General features: G+C 34.9%; 1 protein-coding gene across 4 annotated transcripts in view; it reads right to left on the reverse strand.

Moving 5' to 3' along the window:
- Positions 1-11211: 11211 nt before the first annotated feature.
- LRCH2 (leucine rich repeats and calponin homology domain containing 2) overlaps positions 11212-24396 on the reverse strand; it is a gene marked incomplete at its 3' end in the record, with an annotated part of 107138 nt that continues 93953 nt past the window's right edge. For 2 of the 4 annotated variants that reach the window (XM_081115144.1, XM_081115143.1), the window contains 6 exons: positions 22902-22952; positions 20099-20156; positions 19215-19327; positions 18899-19036; positions 18740-18817; positions 11212-11331 (listed from right to left, as the gene is read on the reverse strand). In XM_081115144.1, coding sequence (XP_080971270.1) covers positions 11212-11331; positions 18740-18817; positions 18899-19036; positions 19215-19327; positions 20099-20156; positions 22902-22952 — 558 coding nt within the window. The remainder of the gene's footprint in view (positions 11332-18739; positions 18818-18898; positions 19037-19214; positions 19328-20098; positions 20157-22901; positions 22953-24396) is intronic. The other 2 variants (XM_081115146.1, XM_081115145.1) reach the window with 1 other exon arrangement.

Consider the following 24396-nt stretch of genomic DNA (forward strand, 5'->3'; position numbering starts at 1 on the left):
TAAAGACAAAGAGAAAATCTTAAGGTTAATAAAAAAGAGACAGATACCTACAAGGGAGTTCCCATAAGGCTGTCCACTGATTTCACAACAGAAACACTACAGACCAGAAGGGAATGGCATGAAGTATTCAAAGTAATGAAAAGCAAGGGTCTGAATCCAAGACTACTCTATCCAGCAGGGCTATCATTGAAAATTGAAGGTGAAATAAAGAGGCTCCCAGACAAAAAATAAAAATAAAAGGCTAAAGGGGTTTTTACCACCAAACCAGCACTGCAAGAAATGTTAAAGGAACTACTATAAGAAAAAGAAAAACTAGAGAGATGAACATAAGCATAAATAAAATGGCAATAAATACCTATCAATAATAAGCTTAAATGTAAATAGATTAAATGCTCCAATCAAAAGACATAGGATAGCTGAATGGATAAGAAAACATGACCCATATATATATGCTGTCTATAAGGGACACACCTCTAAACAAAAGACTCACACAGGATAAAAGTGAAGGGATGGAAAAATTTTTTCAATGCAAATGTAAACGAACAAAAAGCCGGGATAGCAATACTTTTATCAGACAAAATAGACTTCAAACCAAAGGCCATAAAAAGGACAGAGAAGGTTACTACATAATACTAAAGGGATCAGTCCAACAAGAGGACATAACAAATGCACCCAACATAGGAGCACTGAAATACATTAAAAAAAAAAAAAAACCTTTAAGGGAGAGATTGATAGCAATAAAGTAAGAGAAGGGGACATTAACACTCACTGACATCACTGCATAGATCTTCCAGACAAAAAATCAACAAGGAAACAGCGACCTTAAACGACACACTAGATCAGATGGATTTAATTGATATTTACAGAACATTTCATCCCAAAGCAGCACAACATGAATTTTTCTCAAGTACACATGGAACATTCTCAAAGATACACCACATGTTAGAACACAAAGTGAGAATTAACAAGTTCAAGATTGAAATCATATCAAGCATCATCTCGAATCACAATGGCATGAAGTGAGAAATCAACTACAATAAAAACACTCAAAAATTTTCAAACACATGGAAGCTAAAAGGCATGTTATTAAATAATGAATGGGTTACCAATTAGATTAAGGGATAAATAAAAAAAACTTCCTGGAAACAAATGAAAATGAACACACAACCCCAAATCTATGGAACACATCAAAAGAAATCCTGAGAGGGAAGTTCATAGCATTGCAGGCCAACCTCAAGAAACAAGAAAAAGCTCAAATAAAAAAAATACAACTCTACAACTAAAGAAATTAGAAAGAGAATAACAAGAATAGCACAAAGTAGCAGAAAGGAAATAATAAAGATCAGCGTGAAAATAAATCACATAGAAACTAAAGAAAAAAAAGATCAATGAAACTAAAAAGTGGTTCTTTGAAAAGATAAACAAGTTTGATAAAGCTGTAGACTCATCCAGAAACAAAGAGTGAGGATGCAAATTAATAACACCAGAGTCCAGCTGGTGTGGCTCAGTGATTGAGTGTCGACCTATGACCTAGGTTCGATTCCTGGTCAGGGTACATGCCCAGGTTGTGGGCTCAATCCCCAGTGTGGGGCGTGCAGGAGGCAGCCAATCAATGTTTTTCTCTCATCATTGATATTTCTATCTCTCTCTCCTTCTCCCTTCCTCTCTGAAATCAATAAAAAGTATTTTTGAAAAGACGTAACATCAGAAATGAAAGGCAAAGTAACAACTGACATCACAAAAATACAAAGAATTGTAGAAAAATACTATGACAAAGAATTGGACAATCTAGAAGAAAAGGACAGATTCCTAAAACATACAACCTTTCAAAAATCATTCAGAAAGAATCAGAAAACCTGAATAGACTGATGGTAACTAATAAAAAAGAAGCAGTAATAATAAAAAAACTAATAGCAAACAAAAGACTTGGACTGGATGGCTTCACAGGCAAGTTTTACCAGACATTCAAAAAAACTAACATCATTTCTCCTCAAACTATTCCAAAAAAATCCAAGAGGAAGGAACACTTCCAAGTTATATTTATAAGGCCAGCATTATTCTAATTCCAAAGCCAGATAAAGACACCACAAATAAAAGTATAGGCCAATATCCATAATGAACATAGATAGTAAAATCCTGAACGACATATTAGCAAATCAGATCCAGCAATACATTATAAAGATCATGAACAATGATCAAGTGGGATTTATTCCAGGGATGTAAGGCTGGTACGATATTCACAAATCAGGAAATGTGATACATTACATAAACAAACTGAAAGACCAAAATCACATGATCATATCAAGAGATGCAGAAAAAAAACATTTGACAAAATCCAACACCCATGTTTTATAAAAACTCTTAGCAAAGTGGGAACAGAGGGATCATACCTCAACATAATAAAGGCCATATATGACAAACCTACAGCCAAAACCATATTCAATGGGCAAAGACTAAAAGCATGTCCCTTAAGATCAGGAACAAGATAGGGATGCCTATTTTCACCACACCTGTTCAACATAGTACCGGAAGTCCTAGCCACAGCAATCAGACATGAAAAAAATATATAAGACATCCAAAATGGAAAGGAGGAAGTAAAACTATCATTATTCGTAGATGACATGATATTGTACATAGAAAACCCTTAAAACTCCACCAAAAAAAACCAACTAGATTTTATATATGAATTCAGCAAAGTAGCAGAACAAAATTGACATCCAATAATCGATGGCATTATTACACACCAATAATGAACTATGAGAAAGAAAAATTTTAAGAAAAACACCACACATGCACATACAAAACAATTCCATTTACCATTGCAACAACAATAAATGGGATAACTAAAAATAAACTTAACCAAAGAGGAAAAGACCTGTACTCAGAAAACTGCAGGACATTGAAAAACATACATAGAGGAAGATACAAACAAGAGGAAGCATATACCGCGTTTATAGATAGGAAGAATTAACATCATTAAAGTGTCCATACTACCCAAAGCAATCTATAGATTCAACACAATTCCTGTTAAAATACCAATGGCATATTTCACAGATCTAGAAAAACATTTCAAAAATTTATATGGAACCAAAGAAGATCCCTAATAGCCTCAGCAATCTTGAAAAGAAGAACAAAGTTTGAGGGATCACAATACTAACATCAAACTATACTACAAAACCATTATAATCAAAACAACCTGGTACTGGCACAATAACAGGCACATAGAATAATGGAATAGAACAGAGGCTGCACAAATCAACCCATGCCATTATGGTCAATTAATATTTGACAAAGGAGGCAAGAGCATACAATGGAGTAAAGAAAATCTGTTCAACAAATGGTATTGGAAAAATTGGACAGGTACATGCAAAAAAATGAATAAAACTAGACTACCAACTTATACCATATACAAAAATAAACTCAAAATGGACAAAAGACTTGAATTAAATTGTGAAACCATTAAAATCTTAGAAGAAAACATAGGCAATAAAATCTCAGACATCTCACGTAGCAGTGTCTTTGCCAATTGATACATCTTTTAGGGGAAGAGAATAAAAGAAAAAAAGTAAACAAATGGGAGTATACCAAACTAAAAAGCTTCTGCACAGCAAAAGAAATCCATCAACAAAATTAAAAGGGAACCCACTGGATGAGAGAACATATTCACCAATGATACATTGGATAAGGGGTTAATTTCAAAAATATATAAAGGACTTACACAATTCAACACCAGGGAAAAAAAACAATCCAATTAAAAAATGTGCACCTGAATAGGCACTTCTCCAAAGAGTACATACAGATGGCCAAGAGATATATGAAAAAAATCCTCAACATCGCTAACCATCAGAGAGATACCAAGTAAAACTACAATGAGGTATCATCACCTCAGACCTGCAAGAATGGCTACCATCAATAAATCAATAAACAACAAATGCTGGCAAGGTTGTGGAGGAAAAGGAACCTTTGTGCACTGCTGGTGGGAATGCAGATTGGTGTAGCTACAGTAGAAAACATCATGGAGTTTCCTCAAAAAATTAAAAATGGAACTGTCCTTTGATCCAGCCATCCCACTTCTTGGAATACATCCTAAAAATCCCAAAACACCAATCAGAAAGAATGTATGTACCCCTATGTTAATAGCAGTGTTATTTATAATAGCTAAGATCTGGAAACAGCCCAAGTGCCCACCAGTAGGTGAGTGGATTAAAAGCTGTGGGACATTTACACAATGGAATACTATGTGTCTATAAAAAAGAAGGATGTGTTACTCTTTGTGGCAGCATGAATAGAACTGGAGAGCATCATGCTAAGCAAAATAAGCCAGTCAGAGAAAGACAAATATCACATGATCTAACTTATAGGTGGAGTCTAATGACTAAAATAAGCTGACAAACAAAATAGGTCCAAAGACATGGGTGCATGGAACAGACTGATATATCTCAGAGGGGAGGGGGGTTGTGGGGAATGGGAAGAGATTAACCAAAGAATATATATATGCATAATTCATGGATACAGAAATTGTGTGGTGCAGGCCTAGGGTAGGGTGGGGGTTGGGTGGTGGTGGGCAAATGGGGGGCTAATGAAGGTCATCTATAATACTGTCAACAATAAAAGAGAAAAATAGAAAAGACTGAATAAATACAGTCAGAAACGAAAGAGGAGAAGTAACAGCCGACACCACGGAAATACAAAGGATCCTAAGAAAATATTATGAACAAACTGGACAATCTAAAAGAAATGAATAAATTCCTAGAAACATACAATCTTACAAAATGAAATCAAGAAGAAACAAAATCTGAGTAGACAAATTACAGCTGAAATCGGATCAGTTATGGAAAAAGACTCAAACAAACAGGAGTTTTGTACTGGATGGCTTCAAATTCACAGATGAATTTTACCAAACATTCAAAGAACATCTGTCCTTCTCAAACCCCACCCTTAAACTACTCAATCAATTGGTATTGATATATATATATATATATATATCACTACTCTAGGGTATAATTTTTATTACTACTTCCTAAGCTATACAGCATTACTTTGTATTTCTTTGCATTAGAGGTGATGGAGATATTTTAACAGTTTTAGAAAATTCAATTTGCTATTTGAAAAATCTATGTATTTATATATGTACATACCTAATCCATGTCTCATTTATGCAGATACTTGACACATATTAATGATTTACAGTAAAAAATGAATTTATTTTTTCTAATCTACTTATATAAAAACCCTGGGTGTAACATCACGGCCAGAAGCGCACCAACTGAAAGGAAGTCAGTCCAGCAGGGGTTGTCTTGGAAATGGCTTCGCCCTCCCCCAGCTGTTTCCCGGAGGGTGAAGTTTCAGGCAGGAACTCGTTCTCAGAGCAGATCGTGGAAGTACTGAGTCTGGCCTTCAAACCAGACCCTGACAGTAGGGAGGAGGCAGCCCCATTCTTCATAGAATCTGCTGTTGGATAGATTGCTGTCAGTGGCCTGCTAGCCAGGAACCCCATTCACATGCACCGCAGACCCTAACAGGAGGGAGGAGGGAGCCCCATTCCTCACGGAATCCACAGGTGGCCAGCTTGCTATCAGGGGCCTGCCAGCTAAGAATCCTATTCACCTGCATATCTGTATAGTTTTAATACATTATATTAGAGGTCGTGTTGGTACTGTTTTACCCATAGTGTCTACAGGAATTGCTGCAAATTTACTTCTCAGTGGAAGCACCTTTCTTTCCCAATATAAATTACCAATTCCATTAAATGAAACTTCAATTTCTAGACTCAATATAAAGAGTGAAGTTGCTAAAACTATTAAAAAGGCCCAACTTCTCATTATTGATGAATGCACCATGGCATCCAGTCATGCTATAAACACCATAGACAGATTACTAAGAGAAATTTTGAATTTGAATGTTGTATTTGGTGGGAAAGTTCTCCTTCTTGGAGGAGATTTTCAACAATGTCTCAGTATTGTACCGCATGCTATGTGATCGGCCATAGTGCAAACGAGTTTAAAGTACTGCAATGTTTGGAGATGTTTCAGAAAGTTGTCTCGTACAACAAATATGAGATCAGAGGATTCTGCTTATAGTGAATGGTTAGTAAAACTTGGAGATGGCAAACTTGATAACATTTTTCATTTAGGAATGGATACTATTGAAATCCCCTGTGAAATGATTTGTAATGGATCTATTATTGAGCTACCTTTGGAAATACTGTATCTATAGATAATATTAAAAATATATCTAAATGTGCAATTCTTTGTCCAAAAAATGAGCATGTTCAAAAATTAAATGAAGAAATTTTGGATATACTCAATGGAGATTTTCACACATATTTGAGTGATGATTCCATTGATTCCACAGTTGATGCTGAAAAGGAAAATTTTCCCATTGAATTTCTTAATAGTATTACTCCTTCGGGAATGCTGTATCATAAATTAAAATTGAAAGTGGGTGCAATCATCATGCTATTGAGAAATATCAATAGTAAATGGGGTCTTTGTAATGGTACCAGATTTATTATCAGAAGATTACAACCTAATATTATCGAAGCTGAAGTATTAACAGGATCTGCAGAGGGAGAGGTTGTTCTGATTCCAAGAATTAATTTGTCCCCATCTGACACTGGCCTGCCATTTAAATTGATTCGACGATGGTTTCCCGTGATGCCAGCATTCGTGTTGACTATTAATAAATCACAAGGACAAACTCCAGACAGAGTAGAAATATTCCTACCTGAACCCATTTTCACACATTGTCAATTATATGTTGCTTTCTCTCGAGTTTGAAGAGCATGTGACGTTACAGTTAAAGTTCTAAATACTTCATCACAAGGGAAATTAGTCAAGCACTCTGAAAGTGTTTTCACTCTTAACATGGTGTACAGGGAGATATTAGAAAAAGTTTAATCACTTTATCAGTCATTGTTTGCATCACTGTTGTTTTTGTATCATGTTTTTGTTGTTTTTATATCATGTTTTTGTTTTTTATATCATGTTTTTGTAGTTTTTATAACATGCCTCTGTTGTTATATCCTTTTGTTACTGTTTATTTATTAATAAATTTATATATTATTTTCATATACATTTTACTAATTTCCTTTCATCTCTCACACTTCTATGATAGAGAAAGGGCAAATAGCAATATTAAAATATCTCTGCTAATTAATTCCCTTTTAATGTGCACAAATTTGTGCACCGGGCTACTAGTCTTAAATAGCCATGTATTCAAATTATGTATTTTATAGTCTGAGAAAATAGTATGCAATTTCTTTAGAATTTAAAAAAAAATCACATTTTAAAGAAACTTCTCTTTTTAACAAATTTTGGTATCTTTTAAAGGATTCAATCAACAACTTTCCATCTTAAACTACTCTTGCCAGCATTATCATAACTCCTAAACTCTGGTTTTCCAATACAGTAAGACTCTCCTTTGCTAAAACAGCTGGAGGCTTGCATTACACACATACACACACACACACACACACACACACACACACACACACACACCTACTTGTTGAAAATCCAAGCTATTTAAACACCATAAGCACACAGACTTTCAAAAATGTTTTAAAATGCAGGAATAGAGATCATACCTAAGGAACAGAAGATACTGGACATTTTCAGATTAATCTAATATACAGTAATGTATCAAATGGAACTCAGTTCCTTGGAGTGCTCTGGACACTGGGATAAGTTCTTGAGAACCTTAGGACCATTCCATGTATAACATCAACATTTACTAAAGCAAATAAACACATTTCAGAAAAGAAACCTATGGAAAAAAATTTAAGTAGCTTCTAAAATCCATTGATTGATTTTAGAGAGGAAGGGACAAGGAGAGAGAAATAGAAACATCAATGATGATCAGCTGCCTCCTGCACCTCCCTCACTGGGGAATGAGCCCGCAACCTGGGCATGTGCTCTGACTGGGAATGGAACCATGAGAGCCCGGTTCATAGGTTGATGCTCAACTACTGAGTCATGCCAGCCGGGCAAGTATCTTTTGTAAAAACCTTGAAGCATCACCTAAAATATTGAACTATTATTGTACAGTAAATTGATATTAATGCTTGAACCACCACAAAGCCTTATTAAGTTGGTCATTAGACCATCAGGATCAGCATAAGACAATTCAAAATTCTATGATACACTTAGAATAGTTTTCAAACAATTTAATGCCAAATATTTGTTTATATAAGTAATACTTTAAATCTGAGATTCAGGGTAAAACTATAAAACAGAGGCAATATTATATTTAATAATATTTACCTGAATAACTTTCTACTTTTAAGATAACAACTATGAAAAAAAGTCATTTTAATATGTGGATTACTTAAAAATTAGATTTTGAAAATTAAAGATTAAGCTTTTAATCAAATAACTTAAGGGTAATTCAATTATATACCTCACATTAAAATCTATAATAAAAATAATCACAATTTGACCTATCCTACCTTTTATTAAACTATTTATGTTATATAAAGATTCTATCTTAAGTAAAGGTGTTATTATTTTGAAAAGATATCCAAGAAAATTATTGCTTTCTAAATAAAATGTTACCTACTAAAAATAACATGATATAAATGAACCTAGACTCTTAAACAACTTACTTTGAATATCATGTTGAAGTCTAGTTTTCCTTACTAGAGAACATAGACACAAGCTATCAAATACCTACAAAAATGGATGCTGTTATGTTGAGAGAAAAGGTAGAGAGAGAGATAAAACAAATGAATTTTTTCATTCAACTTTATTTATCCACAGTTTGCATCGGTATTATACATTTAGGGTTCCATTTACTTTAAATGCATCAGAAAAAATCAGTCATGATAGATCTGTGACCAATACAAACATTTCTGAATTCTTCAAAAAATTCTGTTAGAAAAGTCAACAAACTAGTATTCTGTAAAGATAACTATTAAACAAATGGTAATGCATTTTCACTCTTTATTTCAATTCTAACTTATCCAACATCACTTCTTTCTTGTGCCATACAGTAATAAAATTTAGCAGAAGTAGCCATGTACTGCATTTTTAGGGCCTAATAAAATATTTGTTTGATTATTTAACCCTCTTCAAATCACATATCCAATTCAAATAATGATAATCATTCTCAATTCAAAACTGATGAAGTAAATATATAATGACCATAAAAAATTTACAATTATTCAAAAAGCTACTAAAAAAAAATACATCAAAGCCTTGATACAATGTGTCCTTGGGTACTAGGCTGTGAAACTGCCTTAGAGGTGGTGCTGCCTTTTGGCACTATAGTAAATAAACTTCCATGGAATGGACTTCAGATGGACCCATTCTAGGTAGAATTTTGCTCTGTAGTAAAAAATGCTACAGTGGGGTTCTAGGGTAGTTTCTCTTTAAAGCAAAAATTAATTGACACGTAAGTGAAATGCAATAAGGACATGGCCTATAATTTCACTAATATTTCAATGACAATGAAACAGGAAAATACTTATAAAACAATTAAAATCTAGATTGCTTAATAAGAAGAATCCTATAGCATAACTATGAAAGCAGTACGAATGATTGCTTTAGCTTTTAATGGTCATTTTATTTGTAGCATTATCAAATTTATACAATAGAAACTAACAACTGAAGCATTCATTTGTCATTTTTTACCTTTATTACTCAAATTTTCACTAGGGAGATTATGTCAATGAAGGTTTTTTTTTTAGATCCAACTGAAAGTAATAACTAATTTAATTTTAAACCATATAGTCATAGGAACCTTTAAATTATTTAAACACTTCAATGTGATACTTGGGGAATGTAAAAAAAACACATCTATGTGCTAAAGCTAAATTTTAATTATATGGCTTCATGCCAACTGATTCAAAATATTAGAGTTGTTTCTAAATCAGCCCTTATTAAACCATTTGGCACAATAGTTTTTGTCTTTTCTATATACCCTCTGAAACACTCAGGCCAACATTTTTAATAAGTTGCATACATTTTAGGAGGTAACAAGTGCAAATAATCACATATTTAAGATATGATACTTGCTTGGCTACTATAAAAGTAATTATACTAAGGTTCTTCTATAGGAAACAGTTATTCATCACAGTAATGTTTTTGAAAAATTCCTGCACTACTACCAAAGTAAATTTATCCAACTCAAAATTAAACAAAGACTTTATGTAACAGTACACTTATGAAAATATTCATGGAATGGTCTGTGTTTAATTCAACATCATGTTAGTTGAGGATCATAACATTTAGAGGCTCCACATATGGCCAGATTTTGAATATAAACCTATTCCTCAAGTGTTGCTCTCTGAATCTGAATATAACTAAAAGCAGCACACTGATGTAATGTTCTTAAAAGTCAAGATATAAACCCAAACTTTGGCAGTTTTATAAAAATGTACTTGATAATTAGTACTTTGCTAGTTCTCAAAAAGCTTACTGCTTTGTGTAACATTTTCAATACAGAAATAAAATACTCTTCAAACAATACATTTTAAAAGATGATTAAGTTTTGCAAAATTAAATAGCATAAATTAAGCATATTAATATTGCTTTTTGACAACATGAAATAACCAATTTAAGGAAAATTGCAATGGACTAAATAAAAAACACAAATATCACAATGTGAGGCACATTTAAATCCTCACATATTACTGACACTACAAAATCTACTAAAATATTTTAAAGTTTCACTGATTCCATTAATACATAAAAAGAAATTGCAAAAATGTTTAAGACTATAAAAGAGTCATCAATTACACAGGCACTTCACATGTAAACAATCTACAGTACAACTGAAAATATTTTGGCAACAACCTATAATACTAAAAGAATTTAATATAAAGTCGTAATTCTGTATTCTCTACTCATTTTTTCTAGAAAACTAAGACCAAAGATTAAAGAAATTGTATATAAACTAGAGTTAGAAGTGTATTAAATAACTCAAATGTCGAATTGCTTAAATCGGTAAAAAAAAAAAAAAAAAAAAAAAGATTACCTTATCCAGACGTTAACTGGTATGTATGCTACATTAAAAAAGTAAACCTAATGGAATTGTTAAATTGAAATCATATTTTAAATTTAGCATCAATTTGATTTTTTAATTTAACAAAATTTTTTAAACTAAGGCTTGATCTAATAAATTTTTAATTAGACAGTCTTATTCATGAATTTGAGATATTTGAAATAACTTCAAATAAATGAAATTATACACTTATGACTTTTAAATGTTATATTAAGCTATAGAAAGCTGAGATGCCTTGGTTGTAGGTAATTCAAGAAGAGCCTGAACTGTGACACCAACTTTCACAAGACCTCTTTCTTCCAAAATATGATGAGGCAAACAGAGTCTTTCCTGAAAAACAAAATAAGTGGTATCTGAACAAATTTTTTTTAAATAGTGCAGTAGAGCCTAGATTAGTCAAAATTGGATTTTTAAAACATGCTTTCTATAAAACTTCAAGCACAGAGCACACAATTCTAATCTAAAATATCTGTGTTTAAAAGTAGACTTTTATGGTATGGGATTATATTATATTTTATGGGCTGTATTTGACCTGTTAATCTTATCCACCTGAACAAGTATTTTAAAGTGAGATGATCATGCTAAAATGTTTTCTAAGCTCTTGTGTTGGAGTAGAAAGAACACTACATTTCCAGCCAGGAGATGGGCCACATAATCTGAAGTATTAAAATTTCTTGAGATTCAGTTTCTTTATCCTGAAGATAGAACTGTGTGACAAACAAACAGAACAGTCAGTATGGGGAGGCACTCTGTAAACTGTTCAGTCTTGTACAAAATTGGTCACTCTGGTTCTACCAGTTCTGAGGTCCATGGTATCTGATATATATAGCACTTCAGTACTTTTCTTGGCTTAAGGGTACTTCCCTCCAGCTTCTAGTGATGCTGTGTTGCTTCTTAGTTGCAATAGTCTAGAATTTGAAAAATAACAACTGCCTCCTCTTCTAAGCACATCATATGTGTCATCTGATCTTCACAACTCTATAAGTTTAGAGACAACTTTGTATTAGGTTTCATTAGCCTTCACTGATCCTCTTCTAACTTCCTAAGGTTTTCCAAGGGTTCTGTGTTCACCCTCTTCTCATTTTACACTATGTCCTCTCCATGGTATTGCCAAAGCACTATCAAAACTGCAGGGATTAACTGGTTTATATGTATGTGTACAGCATCAAATAAATTTGGTAGCTATTTTTAAAAAAACAATGCAGTCCACTGCTTCAGTTGGGACATCTTTCACCTCAGGAAAACAAGTGAGTAATGAACAGAATGAGTGGCAGACAGACCAGCTATGGGCCCCATCTAGTTCATAACTGTGTTTTAGTTGGGTGGGACAGTGTTTTACAAACCTGCAAACACATTTTTTTTTAAAAAAGTCTTTATTGTTGAGAGTATTACAGATGTCACCCTTCCCCCCCCCCCATTATACCTCTCCATCCAGTTTTCACCCCGCCCCAGGCCTTCCCCACCCTATTGTCTCTGTCCATAGGTAATATGCACATAAGATATTAGAGGCCCAGTGCACAAATTTTGTGCACTGGGGGGTGGGGGACGGGTGTCCCTAAGCCTGGCCTGCACCCTCTCGCAGTCAGACATCCCTCTCACAATACAGGGCTCTCACAGTCCGGGACCCCTTGCTCCTTACCACCTGCCTACAGCGGTGTTCCCCCTGTGGGCGCGCATGAACCACCAGGGGGCAGCTCCTGCATTGAGTGTCTGCCTCCTGGTGGTCAGTGTGCATCATAGTGACTGGTCATTCTGTAGTTTGCTCAATTTGCATATTAGGATTTTATTATACAGGATTTGGTTAATATCTTCCCATCCCCTTACCTCCCCTTCCCTCGGAGATTCTTCAGTCTGTTCCATGTTTCCATGTCTCTGGTTCTATTTTACTATCACTTTATTTTGTTCATTTATTTTTTTAAAAAAATATTTTTATTGAATTCAGAGAGGAAGGGAGAAGGAGAGAGAGATAGAAAAATCAATGACATGAGAGAATCATTGATTGGCTGACTCCTGCACGCCCCCTACTGGGGATTGGGCCTACAACCTGGGCATGTGTCCTTGACTGGAACTGAAATCGGGACCCTTCAGTCCATATGCTGATACTCTAACCACTGAGCCAAACCAGCTAGGGCAGGTAATTTTGTTTAGATTCCTTGTTCATTTATTTTGATTTTTAGATACAATTGTGGATATATATGTATTTAATGCCATTTTATTGTTCATATTTTTTGTCTTCTTCCTCTTCCTCTTCTTAAAGAATACCCTTCAACATTTCATGTAATACTGGTTTGGTGGTGATGAACTCCTTTAGCTTTTTCTTATCTGGGAAGCTCTTTATCTGACCTTGAATTCTAAATGATAGCTTTGCTGAGTAATCTTGGTTGTAAGTCCTTGCTATTCATCACTTTGAATATTTCTTGCCACTCCCTTCTGTCCTGCATAGTTTCTGTTGAGAAATCAGCTGACAGTCATATGGGCACTCCCTTGTAGGTAATTAACTGCTTTTCTCTTCATCCTCTACTGTTGATTTCCTGTAATTTATTCTTCATTTTGGTTCATTTATCTCCTTCATTTCTGACTGGTTCTTTTTCATGTGTTTGAAATTCTCAATAAGATCCCTGAAAGTCTCACTAAGTCCCTTGAAGCTTTCATTAAGTTCTTTGAGCAACTTCATAACCATTGTTTTGAACTCTGCATCCAGTAATTTGCTAGCTTCCATTTCATTTAGCTCATTTTTCTGGAGATTTCTTCTGTTCTTTCATTTGTGACATGTTTCTTTATCTCCACATTCTGGCTGCTTCCCTGTGTTTGTTTCTACTTATTAGGTAGAGCTGCTATATCTCTTGGATTGACAGAGTAGCCTTGTGTAATAGGTGTCCTGTAGTGCCCAGTGGCTCAGCCTCCCCAGTCACCTGAGCTGGGCACTTTAAGTGCTCCCCTGTGTGGGATGTGTGCAGTCTTATAGTTGAGCTTTGACTGCTGTTGGTGTCACTGGGAGGAATTGACCCCCAGGCCAATTGGCTGTGAGGACCAGCTACTACTACAGTGGAAGAGCTGCTGTTCAGGAGACACTCCTATGAAGCAGGACTTGCTTCAGTGGGGCTTTGGTGCTCACTAAGTCTGCTCCTTGAGTGTGTTGCTTGTGAATGTGCAGAGTTATAATCTGGTATGGTCTGAAGCTGTCCACCGGGTGCACTGGCTCTGGAGCACCCCGGGAGGTGCAAAGTCAGCCACTGCTTGGGGCCACCCAGCAGGAGATACAAGGCTATCTGCAGATGGCTGCTACTTGTATTGGGCTTCGAAGTGCCCAGGTGCAGCCAAGCTGTGAAGCAGGGCAGGCTGATGGTAGTGCCAGGTCTTGGGCTTCTTATTGATAAGTATGGGGCACACTGACACCAGCTGCTGCTTGTTTGACAGATTTTAGCAAAATATGAAGCCTAAGCCAGAAAAGGCTATTCATATGGAAAAGCTTGAGTGGAGCTTCAAATTGGATGGGGCAGAGTCTCAGGGAATCACCAGGGTGGAGTGAACAGTGTGAGCCAGGCTCATGGAAACTCAGATATGGCTGCCAGTCAGCTCTACAATGGGGGAGGTCGAAGCATAGGAACAATGACCCCTGCGAGCACCACTGTCTGGGAGAAAGCTGCCCCCAAATTCTTGCTCTGATGCCAGACAATCCAGTTCCTCCACGTATGTCCTTGATACCCTCCTCCTCCCTCCCCTGCCACCAAGCTGTTGCCCCAGTGCTGGATCCCAGAGCAATCAAGTGCAAGTAAGTCAGTGTACCGGCCCTTTAAGAGGAACTGCCTGGGTCTCCACCAAATCACTTAACCACAGTCCCTGCTAGTTTTTACAGCCCCAAGTTACGGAGACTTCTCTTTCCAGCTCTGGAACCCTGGGCTGGGGGTCTGGTGTCGGGGTGGGACCCTTTTCTTCTTACGGGAGACCTCCACAGTCAAGGTATCTCTCTCCCAGTTTAAAAATTACCACATGTGGGTGTCGGACCAGCTCATTCCATGCCTCTGCCCCTCCTACCAGTCTCAATATGCTTTCTTCTTTACTTCTCTAGTTGTAGGACTTCCATTCAGCCAGATTTCAAGTGGTTCTGAATGATAGTTGTTCTGTATTTTAGTTGTCCATTTAAAAAAAAATCCAGTGTTTCTTGAAATACTAGAAACCTTGGCAGGATTGGACCCCTATTCCTGAAAAATAACAACTATATCCTCCATCCTGATTATTTTAAAAAATGTACTTTCTGCCAAGATCTCTCTATTGAACTGCAGATACAAATGTCACTTGATACAGTCAAATGGATGTCAACAGACATATCAAAATTAACGTGTCCATAACAGAACTACTTCCTCACTAAATTAACTTATCCATCTATACCTGTGAATAATATACTGTTTAATCTCTCTTAACATAAACCTGAGAACCATAAGTCTTCTCTTTCTTCTTTACTCCAATAACCATTCACCAAATACTATTGTAATATTCCATTTGTCAAGAGTTCTCAAAAACTATCTTTTTTATCTCCATTTTCACTGCAGCATTAGTTGTTCTCCTAATACTTTGCTTATTTATTCAAATAACCACTGAAGTATATATTAGAGAAGAAAATAGGTTTCAAAATCAATGACTTTAGCTCCCACCTTAGAAAGTAGAAAAGAGCACATTAAACTAATGGCAAGTAGAAAGAAAGAAAGAATAAAGATGAGAGAAAAAAATAAACAGAAAATAATAGGAAACAAGTCAATAAAGCCAAATACAGAAGATTTTTTTAAATCAACACACCTCTAGACAGATTAGTCAGAAAAAAAGAGAAAATACACAAATTTCCAATATCAGAAATAAGAAAACAGAGATTCCATAAATATTAAAGTAATAAATAACTTTAAAATAAGTTTGGCAAACTAGATGAAATGGACAATTTCTTTGAAAGACCAGAGTTCACCAAAGTTCATGCAAGAAGAAATAAGAAAAAAAAAAAACAGAATAGCTCTATGTCTATTAAAGAAATTGAAATTTGATCATAGACCTAAATGTAAAATCTATGATTATAAAACTTCTAAAAATAAACATAGGAGGAAAACTTTGTGACTTTGATTATGCAAAGATTTCTTTAGTTTGACACCATGATAAATTTTACATCAAAAATACTTAAAGCTGTTCTTCGAAAGATACTACATAAGAATAAAATAACAAGCCAGCCAGGCCAATGTGGCTCAGTGGATTGAGCATCATCCCATTCACTAAGAAGTCACTGGTTTGATTCCAGGTCAAGGCACATGCCCAGGTGGTGGGCTCAATCCCCAGTGTGGGGCAGGCAGGAGGCAGCTGATCAATGTTTCTCTCTCTCTGTAATCAATAAAAACATATTTTTTTTAAAAAAGACAAGCCACAGACTGAGATATAAAGTATGTAAATCATACATCTGATAAAAGCCTTTGAAATCTCCAACTCAATAAGAAAACAACCCAATTAAAGAATTGACAAAAGATTAGAATACTTCATAAAAGAATTCATAAAAATGGCAAATAAACCCTTGCCTGTACTAGAGTGTTTAGAAAATGGGAACTGACTGATTCCTCCATAGCCCACCGTCCTTATGTTGAGGATAGATGAGGCACTAATACTGCCCTAGAACAAGGTGTAGAGAAAAGACAATGGTACATTAAGGAGAACAGTATTTGTAAGACCTTTTCATGTACCCTCCTTGCCAAATGTGTCATGAAAGTGTCTGTAATATGTTGGACTGGCTTTTCTTTCATGTAAAGGAAAAGTATCCAAGTTAAGACGGTGGGTTCTGTAGTTAGACTACCTGGGTTCATAGCATGGTTCCAGTGTTTACTAATGGTGTGACCATGGACAAGTTCCCTAACCTCTTGGTGCCTCACTTTCCTCATTTGAAAACATGCGCTCATTCAATAAATGTTCATTGAGAAGTCCTCCCCTGAAAAAGTCTTAAAACAAAAATGGAAAAACAGAAAAATTTATATAATACAATATTATTTGGGGAAAAAAAACCTTCCTAATTTTTTATTTTTCCACTAAGAGATGAAGAACAGCAAAAAAGAAAGAACTAGCCAAAACCGGTTTGGCTCAGTGGATTGAGTGTCGGCCTGCGGACTGAAGGGTCCCAGGTTCGATTCTGGTGAAGGGCATGTACCTGGGTTGCAGGCACATCCCCAGTAGGAGATGTGCAGGAGGCAGCTGATCGATGTTTCTCTCTCATCGATGTTTCTAACTATCTCTCTCCCTTCCTCTCTGTAAAAAATCAATAAAATATAAAAAAAAAGAACTAAAATAAAAATGGTTAAGAATTAAAATTTTAGCCGAAACCGGTTTGGCTCAGTGGATAGAGCGTCGGCCTGCGGACTGAAGGGTCCCAGGTTCGATTCCGGTCAAGGGCATGTACCTGGGTTGCGGGCACATCCCCAGTGGGGAGTGTGCAGGAGGCAGCTGGTCGATGTTTCTCTCTCATCGATGTTTCTAGCTCTCTATCTCTCTCCTTTCCTCTCTGTAAAAACTTAATAAAATATATTAAAAAAAAAAGAATTAAAATTTTAAAACATGTCAACCACAGAGAAGAGATAATTAGAAGAGAATAGGATATAGTTTCAAAATTACATAGCAATTCAACTGGTTCTCTACATATAAATTATATTTATTCACTTGAGAAAAGAGGTTAAAGTGGAATCTACAGACTAGACTATTTGAATGACAATGTTGAAAAGAGAGCTTAACAAGCCCAACTCATTATATAAGTGTATCAAATAAACACATTATAAATCTTAAGCTTACACATTTATTATATGTCAGTTATGTCTCAATAAGAATAATTTTAAAAGTTAAATTTTAAAAAGCACAACTAGATTGTGATCTGCTAACAATGTCATGTCCTCTCAAAAGTCAGTCATGTTGACATTAGGCTTATCAGATTTTCCAAAAAACAATATTTTGCTTATTCATTTTCATTATAGCTTTGTTAACTTTATAGTATTGCAACTATTACGTAAAACATAAGCCAATTCCTACAAATTTCGTCCAGTGAGAAATTATCATAGTGTTACTAAGATTTCCAACTAGACATTCTAAATAAAGTTTAAAACATTGTTCACCTTGCCTGGCTGGTGTGGTTCAGTGGTGGAGAATTGACCCATGAACCAAGAGGACACTAGTTGGATTCCCAGTCAGGGCACATGCCTGAGTTATGGGCTCAATCACCAGTAGGGGGCATAAAAGAAGCAGTTGATTAATGTTTCTCATTCATCGATGTTTTTATCACTCTATCCCTTTCCCTTCCTCTCTCTCTAAAATCAATAAAAAATTTTTTTTAAATAAAAACGCTGTTCACCTTGAATACAGATCTTCCAATCAGAGTCTGTTATTGTGCAAAGGAGTCCAAATGTCCTCCAGCAGGAAAAATGATAGCAGCAATAATCAAAACCAAATTGTAATATGGCCACTAAGTTACTTTTATTCAATGATGTATATGATGAGTCAATTTTCCCATATATGCAGCTGTTTTCTAAATGACTTTCAAAGCAGCTTTAAAACATTCATTAGAGAGCTGCTATAGTTAAAGCTGGAACTCAGTAGAAGGTACCAATGGAAGGTAATCATTTTCATGATTAAAGAGCAATATTCATTCCTATTGTGAAGAATAAGAACCCCAGTACGCATGTAATAAATTAATATTTAAATGATTATTTTATTAGAAAAAAAAAACAATTACCTGTGAAACACCCAACTTTTTACAAGCATCAAGAAAATTTTCTACATTTCTTCGACATTTTGCCATGCTCAGTTTAGGCTGTAAAGTAAGAAAAAAAAAGTGTATTTTCAGGCATATTTATCTTCCTTTAGAGAACTAAAAATTGTAGACAAATCTTACCACAGCTGGTGATGGCACATGAATACTAGCTACGGAGCGTGGCCTTATATGATTGGCTAAATGGCAAAGAACAACCCCATCCATCAGTGCAGCTCCAATGTCATCAGGCAAAATTACTTTCAACTTGGATTCGAGATTCTACAAAGAAATGGGTATAAATCACAGATAGTCTACCTAAATGTCTTATATATTTATATTGTAAATCATGATACAATCCAAAATTTTAAAGAGCATTGAAAAGAAAACCCATATATAAATTATTAATTTTTCAAGTTAAACCCATTCAAAGCAGATCTGAAAGGTCAATCTGACTCACATTGCGAAGTTGTCGTATTTGCTCTCTTTCTTCCCGTAAATGTTCCATCTTTCTTCTCATTGTAAATCCAGGATCTGCTGCCCCATATTCTTGGCGAGATGAGCGGCTAAAAGCTATAAAAACAGAAATTTCCTAGCTTATTTAAAAGCTAATAAGAAGGATCAACCATCGGTAGGAAAAAGAGGCATGATAAAAAGAATCAATGCAGAATTACATAAAACACTATTACTTATTAATACATTCTAAATAGATTTTACCGAATATAATTAAAATCTACTTATCTGCATAATTGAAAACAACAGGGAAGACAAATGTAACGATTTCTACCGCCTATATATGTTCTTATTTAAACATACTATTACATTTTTAGAAACTTATGATCCAGGTCAAAAATTATTAAACATAAATCAGCCTTTATTATCTTTAAAGAAAAAGGAAATTATTCTTGACGGTCAATACAGTTTATTCAGGAATAAAAACTATAGTTCAATACCTTGCCAAGTAACATGGATCCATTTTCTTTTGGGCTTGCCAAATGCGAAAAGATCCCTTTTTAAAACCACAATATAATGGTGTGCTATAATTTCAAACAGTGTTTGGTTTGCTGGCAGAGTGGTCATTCTAATAGCAGTCACAGTAGAGTAGAAATAAGACTGCAGTATATCTAAGGCAAAAAGCTGAGGTTTCAGGAGCTTGAAGGTAAAGAGGAAGAAAGAAATGGGGAATGGGAATTGGAAAGACAAATAAGGTTAAGAGAAAATTACTTTTAGGGGAGGGGAAAGAATCTATGTGTACTTAAAACTATGGAATCAAATCCCAGTTAAGTTTGGAAACTCTAGTTTCACATAGAACCAATAACTTTTATATGCGGAATATATATTTACCTGATCTTGGCTTCAAGCCAAAAGGACCATGTGAAAAACCATCGGTTCTATCATATTCCTAAAAACAAAAAAAAACAAATAAAACCTCTTTTCTTTCAAAATAATTAAGATCGTTATTCATATCCATTTCAATTTTGAAAAGTATGTTTTTGCATGATTAGTGAAGCAGAAAAGGTCAAATGCATTTCAATTCAAATTGATAATTTCACTTTTAAAAGATGTATAAATATTTGCTAATTGACCTGATAACATAAGCCTTTAAATACTTCTCTCTCATAGTATAAGTAAAATTAAAAATTAAATTACTGAATTGTATAAAATAAAGATACTACTTTTGAATAAATAAGAAATTAATGTCTCCCCCCAAATGAAGTAAACATCGATGAAAAGATGAGTGAAATTAGCAACATTTACTCAGTATCCACCATGGACTTGATACTTAGTGGATAATATGAGGCAAATCTACACATTCATACTAACAGGAGTTGCAAAATGATAGATGATAAATTATTATGTCTTCTATTAGAATGTACATTGCTTCAAAGTGCTTTCACACAGTTACATGCTTGGAAAGAACTCTGGCATACTTTTAAAAATCTGAACTTGGAGTCAGAAAGCTTAAGCTAAGTCTTAAGCAAAACATTTAATTTCTGTGACTGTTTCTTCATCTTTAAAATGGGGTGTTGCAAAGATTAGCTGAAATAACTAAAAGAAAGCCCTTTGTAAATGTAAAGTGGTAAGATAAGGTCATTTTAGGAGCATCGTATTTCATTTGTGCAACTACTGTGAAGTGTATAGAGCAGGGGTGGGCAAACTTTTGACTCGAGGGCCACAATGGGTTCTTAAACTGGACCGGAGGGCCGGAACAAAAGCATGGATGAAGTGTTTGTGTGAACTAATATAAATTCAAAGTAAACATCATTACATAAAAGGGTACGGTCTTTTTTTTTTTTTTTTTTTTTTTTTTTTTAGTTTTATTCATTTCAAATGGGCCGGATCCGGCCCGCGGGCCGTAGTTTGCCCACGGCTGGTATAGAGTCTGGGTTTCAGTCACTTCATTACCATTTCTTGACTGGAGTCTTTGGGCAAAGTTATCAGTCTCTTCAGCTATAAAATGATGAGGCTAATACCCAGCTCATGGGATTGCTCTTAGGTTCAAATGTATAGGCAAGCCTTTGTTAACAGTAAAGTACAATACAAATATATATTTTATCATTTTCCGTTCACACATGAAATTGAAGCAACCAGAATTCTGCTGATTCTGTGTATTTTCTTTTTTTTTTTTTTTAGCCTGGTATAGCAGTACGTTTTATTTATTTATTTGTATTTTCTGATTAACATGTGATATACAGTTCAAGCTGAATGTCAGTTGAGCTACCTCACAGTTTGCCTTCATTCTTTTGGTTAAAATATTATGAAGTTGCCCTGACCAGTTTGGCTCAGTGGATAGAGCGTCAGCCTGCAGACTGAAGGGTCCCAGGTTCGATTCTGGTCAAGGGCATGTACCTTGGTTGCGGGCACATCCCCAGTAGAGGGTGTGCAGGAGGCAACTGATCGATGTTTCTAACTCTCGATTCCTCTCCCTTTCTCTCTGTAAAATAATTCAATAAAATATATTTAAAAAAATATATTATTAAGTCCCAGACAAAATTTTATTTATCCAAATGCAAGCAAAATGTGTTATGTAAACAATATGATTTACTTGAGAAAACTGGCACTAATACTCTCCCTGTAAGCATTGATCATAAAATCACAAAGCAATCAGGCAAATAAGTAGTCACTTATATGCTTACAGTTGTTATAACTGAAAGTAAAAGACTTACAAAAGCATATGACAAAGACTAATTTTAGGATATCCTAATTTAAATTATTTTCCAAAACAATGTAAATCATTTTACTTATCATATAAATAATTTAGAAACATGTTTATAAAATTAATGTCCAAGTCTATTTAAAAGTTTTACAATTCAACTCATCCAAAACAACAAATAATCCTAGCTTTAAAAAATATTCAACACTAACTATATAAAAAAATACTACCTAATTAACCAGAGTTATATGGTGAATTTGGATCATCCAAACATTTAGACAAAGTCCTGAATTCACCAAATGAGTGCATGATCATTTATTTACTAATGTCAAAACATGTTTAGAACACTAAATAAAGTAATCTGAAGTAGAAGAGATACTGTTTGGAATTTTAAAAACTTGCATCGTGTTGTAAAGCAATAGGTTTAGCTAAATTAGAATCAACCATTCAAACCACCAGAGTATTTGGTTGAAATCTCACAAACTTTCATCTGCCCATCCTCCCCTTGCAACCCAGTCTATGATGCTAGGAAATGTGTATCCTCCTGTCGATAGGAACAACCCACTGCAGGGATGTTTCTCGTGGAAAAAGGAAGTTTCTCTTGCATTGCTTTCAGACCTAATTGGCTATGAGAAAAACCAAAGGTCATTGCACAATGCTGCAGTACTTTGAAAATTTAAAACTTTAAAGCTGTTTCTATAATTTATTTCAAAATATGGATTAATTATACAAAATAAAAATTGTATATATCAAATGCTTTTCTCTGATCTGTAAGCATTTCCCTATGAGTAACTTGTTATATTTATTATGAATATTTGTACAAAAATATGGTGGTGTTCTTAGAATTCTTTATAAGCTAGGTTTGTACAAATTAACCTAGATGGCTTTCTAAATTATGGGTGAATAAATTACATTGTAAAAAAAAAAAAGATGAGGTTAGAGAGAAGAGACAAGAAAGAAACGTATGTACACATATAAAAACAGAACTTGTACCTCAGATGATACTGGAGATTGTGGTGACATGTTAGCATTATCACTGTCTTGCTAAAATATAAAAATAAAAAGATGAAAAATGAAATTAAAATATGAATGATAATTTAGACATATAAAAAGAAAACTGAAAATTGATCAACTGCTACAGAAAATCTGGAAAATACGGTCTACCACCTTGCTACTCCAAGTGTGGTCTCTGAGCCAGCAGCAGCAGCATTCTCTGAGAACTTGTTAGAAAGGCAAAATCTCAGGCCTCACCCAAGACCTACTTAATTAGAATCTGTATTTCAATGAAGTGATTCATAAGCACTTTAAAGCTTTAGAAGTGCTATCCACTCACATAATATTTTCCTATAAATTTATTTCCTTTATATATCACAAAAGAAAAACCTTTTCATATTTCTTAGAAAAGATCCATATGTTAAGATAAATTTCTGATGGAAAATGGCATTAATATGTTACAATCCAAGGCAAGTGCATGAAGACATGCAAAAATTCCATCACCCCAAATAAAAACATTTACCTGGAAAAATATGTGTAGCTAATATAAGCTTAGAAATAATCACAAAAAATTTAATTGCATAAAGTAATATTAAGTAGCCCATGTTTTTTGCATGACTACTACCAACCAAATACAAAAATCTTAACATTTAATCTTGAATACGCACACCACATAGGACATTTATTCACCATTCAACAAATGATTACTGACTACTTACTATATGCCAGGGACTGTGCTAGACATTAGAAATACAGAAATTTAGTAAAAACATCCACTCAAGGATCTCTCAGTCTAGAGGGAAAATAGATTCAGTCATATAGGTAATACAACCTTCTCTCAGTAAAACGAAGAGCTCTGAATGGCATATTTTGAGGCACAGATAAGGGGCAATTGGAGAGATGGTGGCTGTGGTTGAGAAAAGCAAATTTCCTGAGTAACAATAAGAACTGAGTAGGTGTTTACCAGAAAAAGAAAAGAACAGCATTCCAAGAGGAGAGGACAAAACAAAGGCACAGAAGCAATGAATGAAGAGTGCAGAAAGCTTTTGAGCAGTTCCCTATTTCTGGAGAGTAAGGTGAAAGGAGGGCAAACCGGGATTTGAGGCTGATATAGGCAGGGTCTTGACTAAGGACTTAGAATTTACCCTCTACGTGATGGGGAGACATTGAAGCTTTCTAAGCAAGGGAATGGCCTGATCATATTTGTGTTCTTTGAAACCATCATTGTGGCTGCAGTGAGAAAGGACTGGAGCAAGGGACAGATGTGCAAGGAAGCTACTGCAGTAGTAAAGGCAAGAAATGATGAGGGCCTGTGCCAGGACAGAAAGAGCAGATGTGCAGGTGGGGGATGTATTCAAAATATTTCAGTATCAAAAAAAGTATGTCTTGATAACTGATTAGATATTGAGGCAGGCAGGACAAAGTGGACAAAAATATAAAGGGACAGGGAGAACAGCCAAGCTGAATCACTAGAGTTCAGAGTTCAGCAAACGTT

This window comes from Myotis nattereri (assembly GCF_964212035.1).
Source record: "Myotis nattereri genome assembly, chromosome: X".
In the NCBI taxonomy this organism is placed as follows: domain Eukaryota; kingdom Metazoa; phylum Chordata; class Mammalia; order Chiroptera; family Vespertilionidae; genus Myotis; species Myotis nattereri.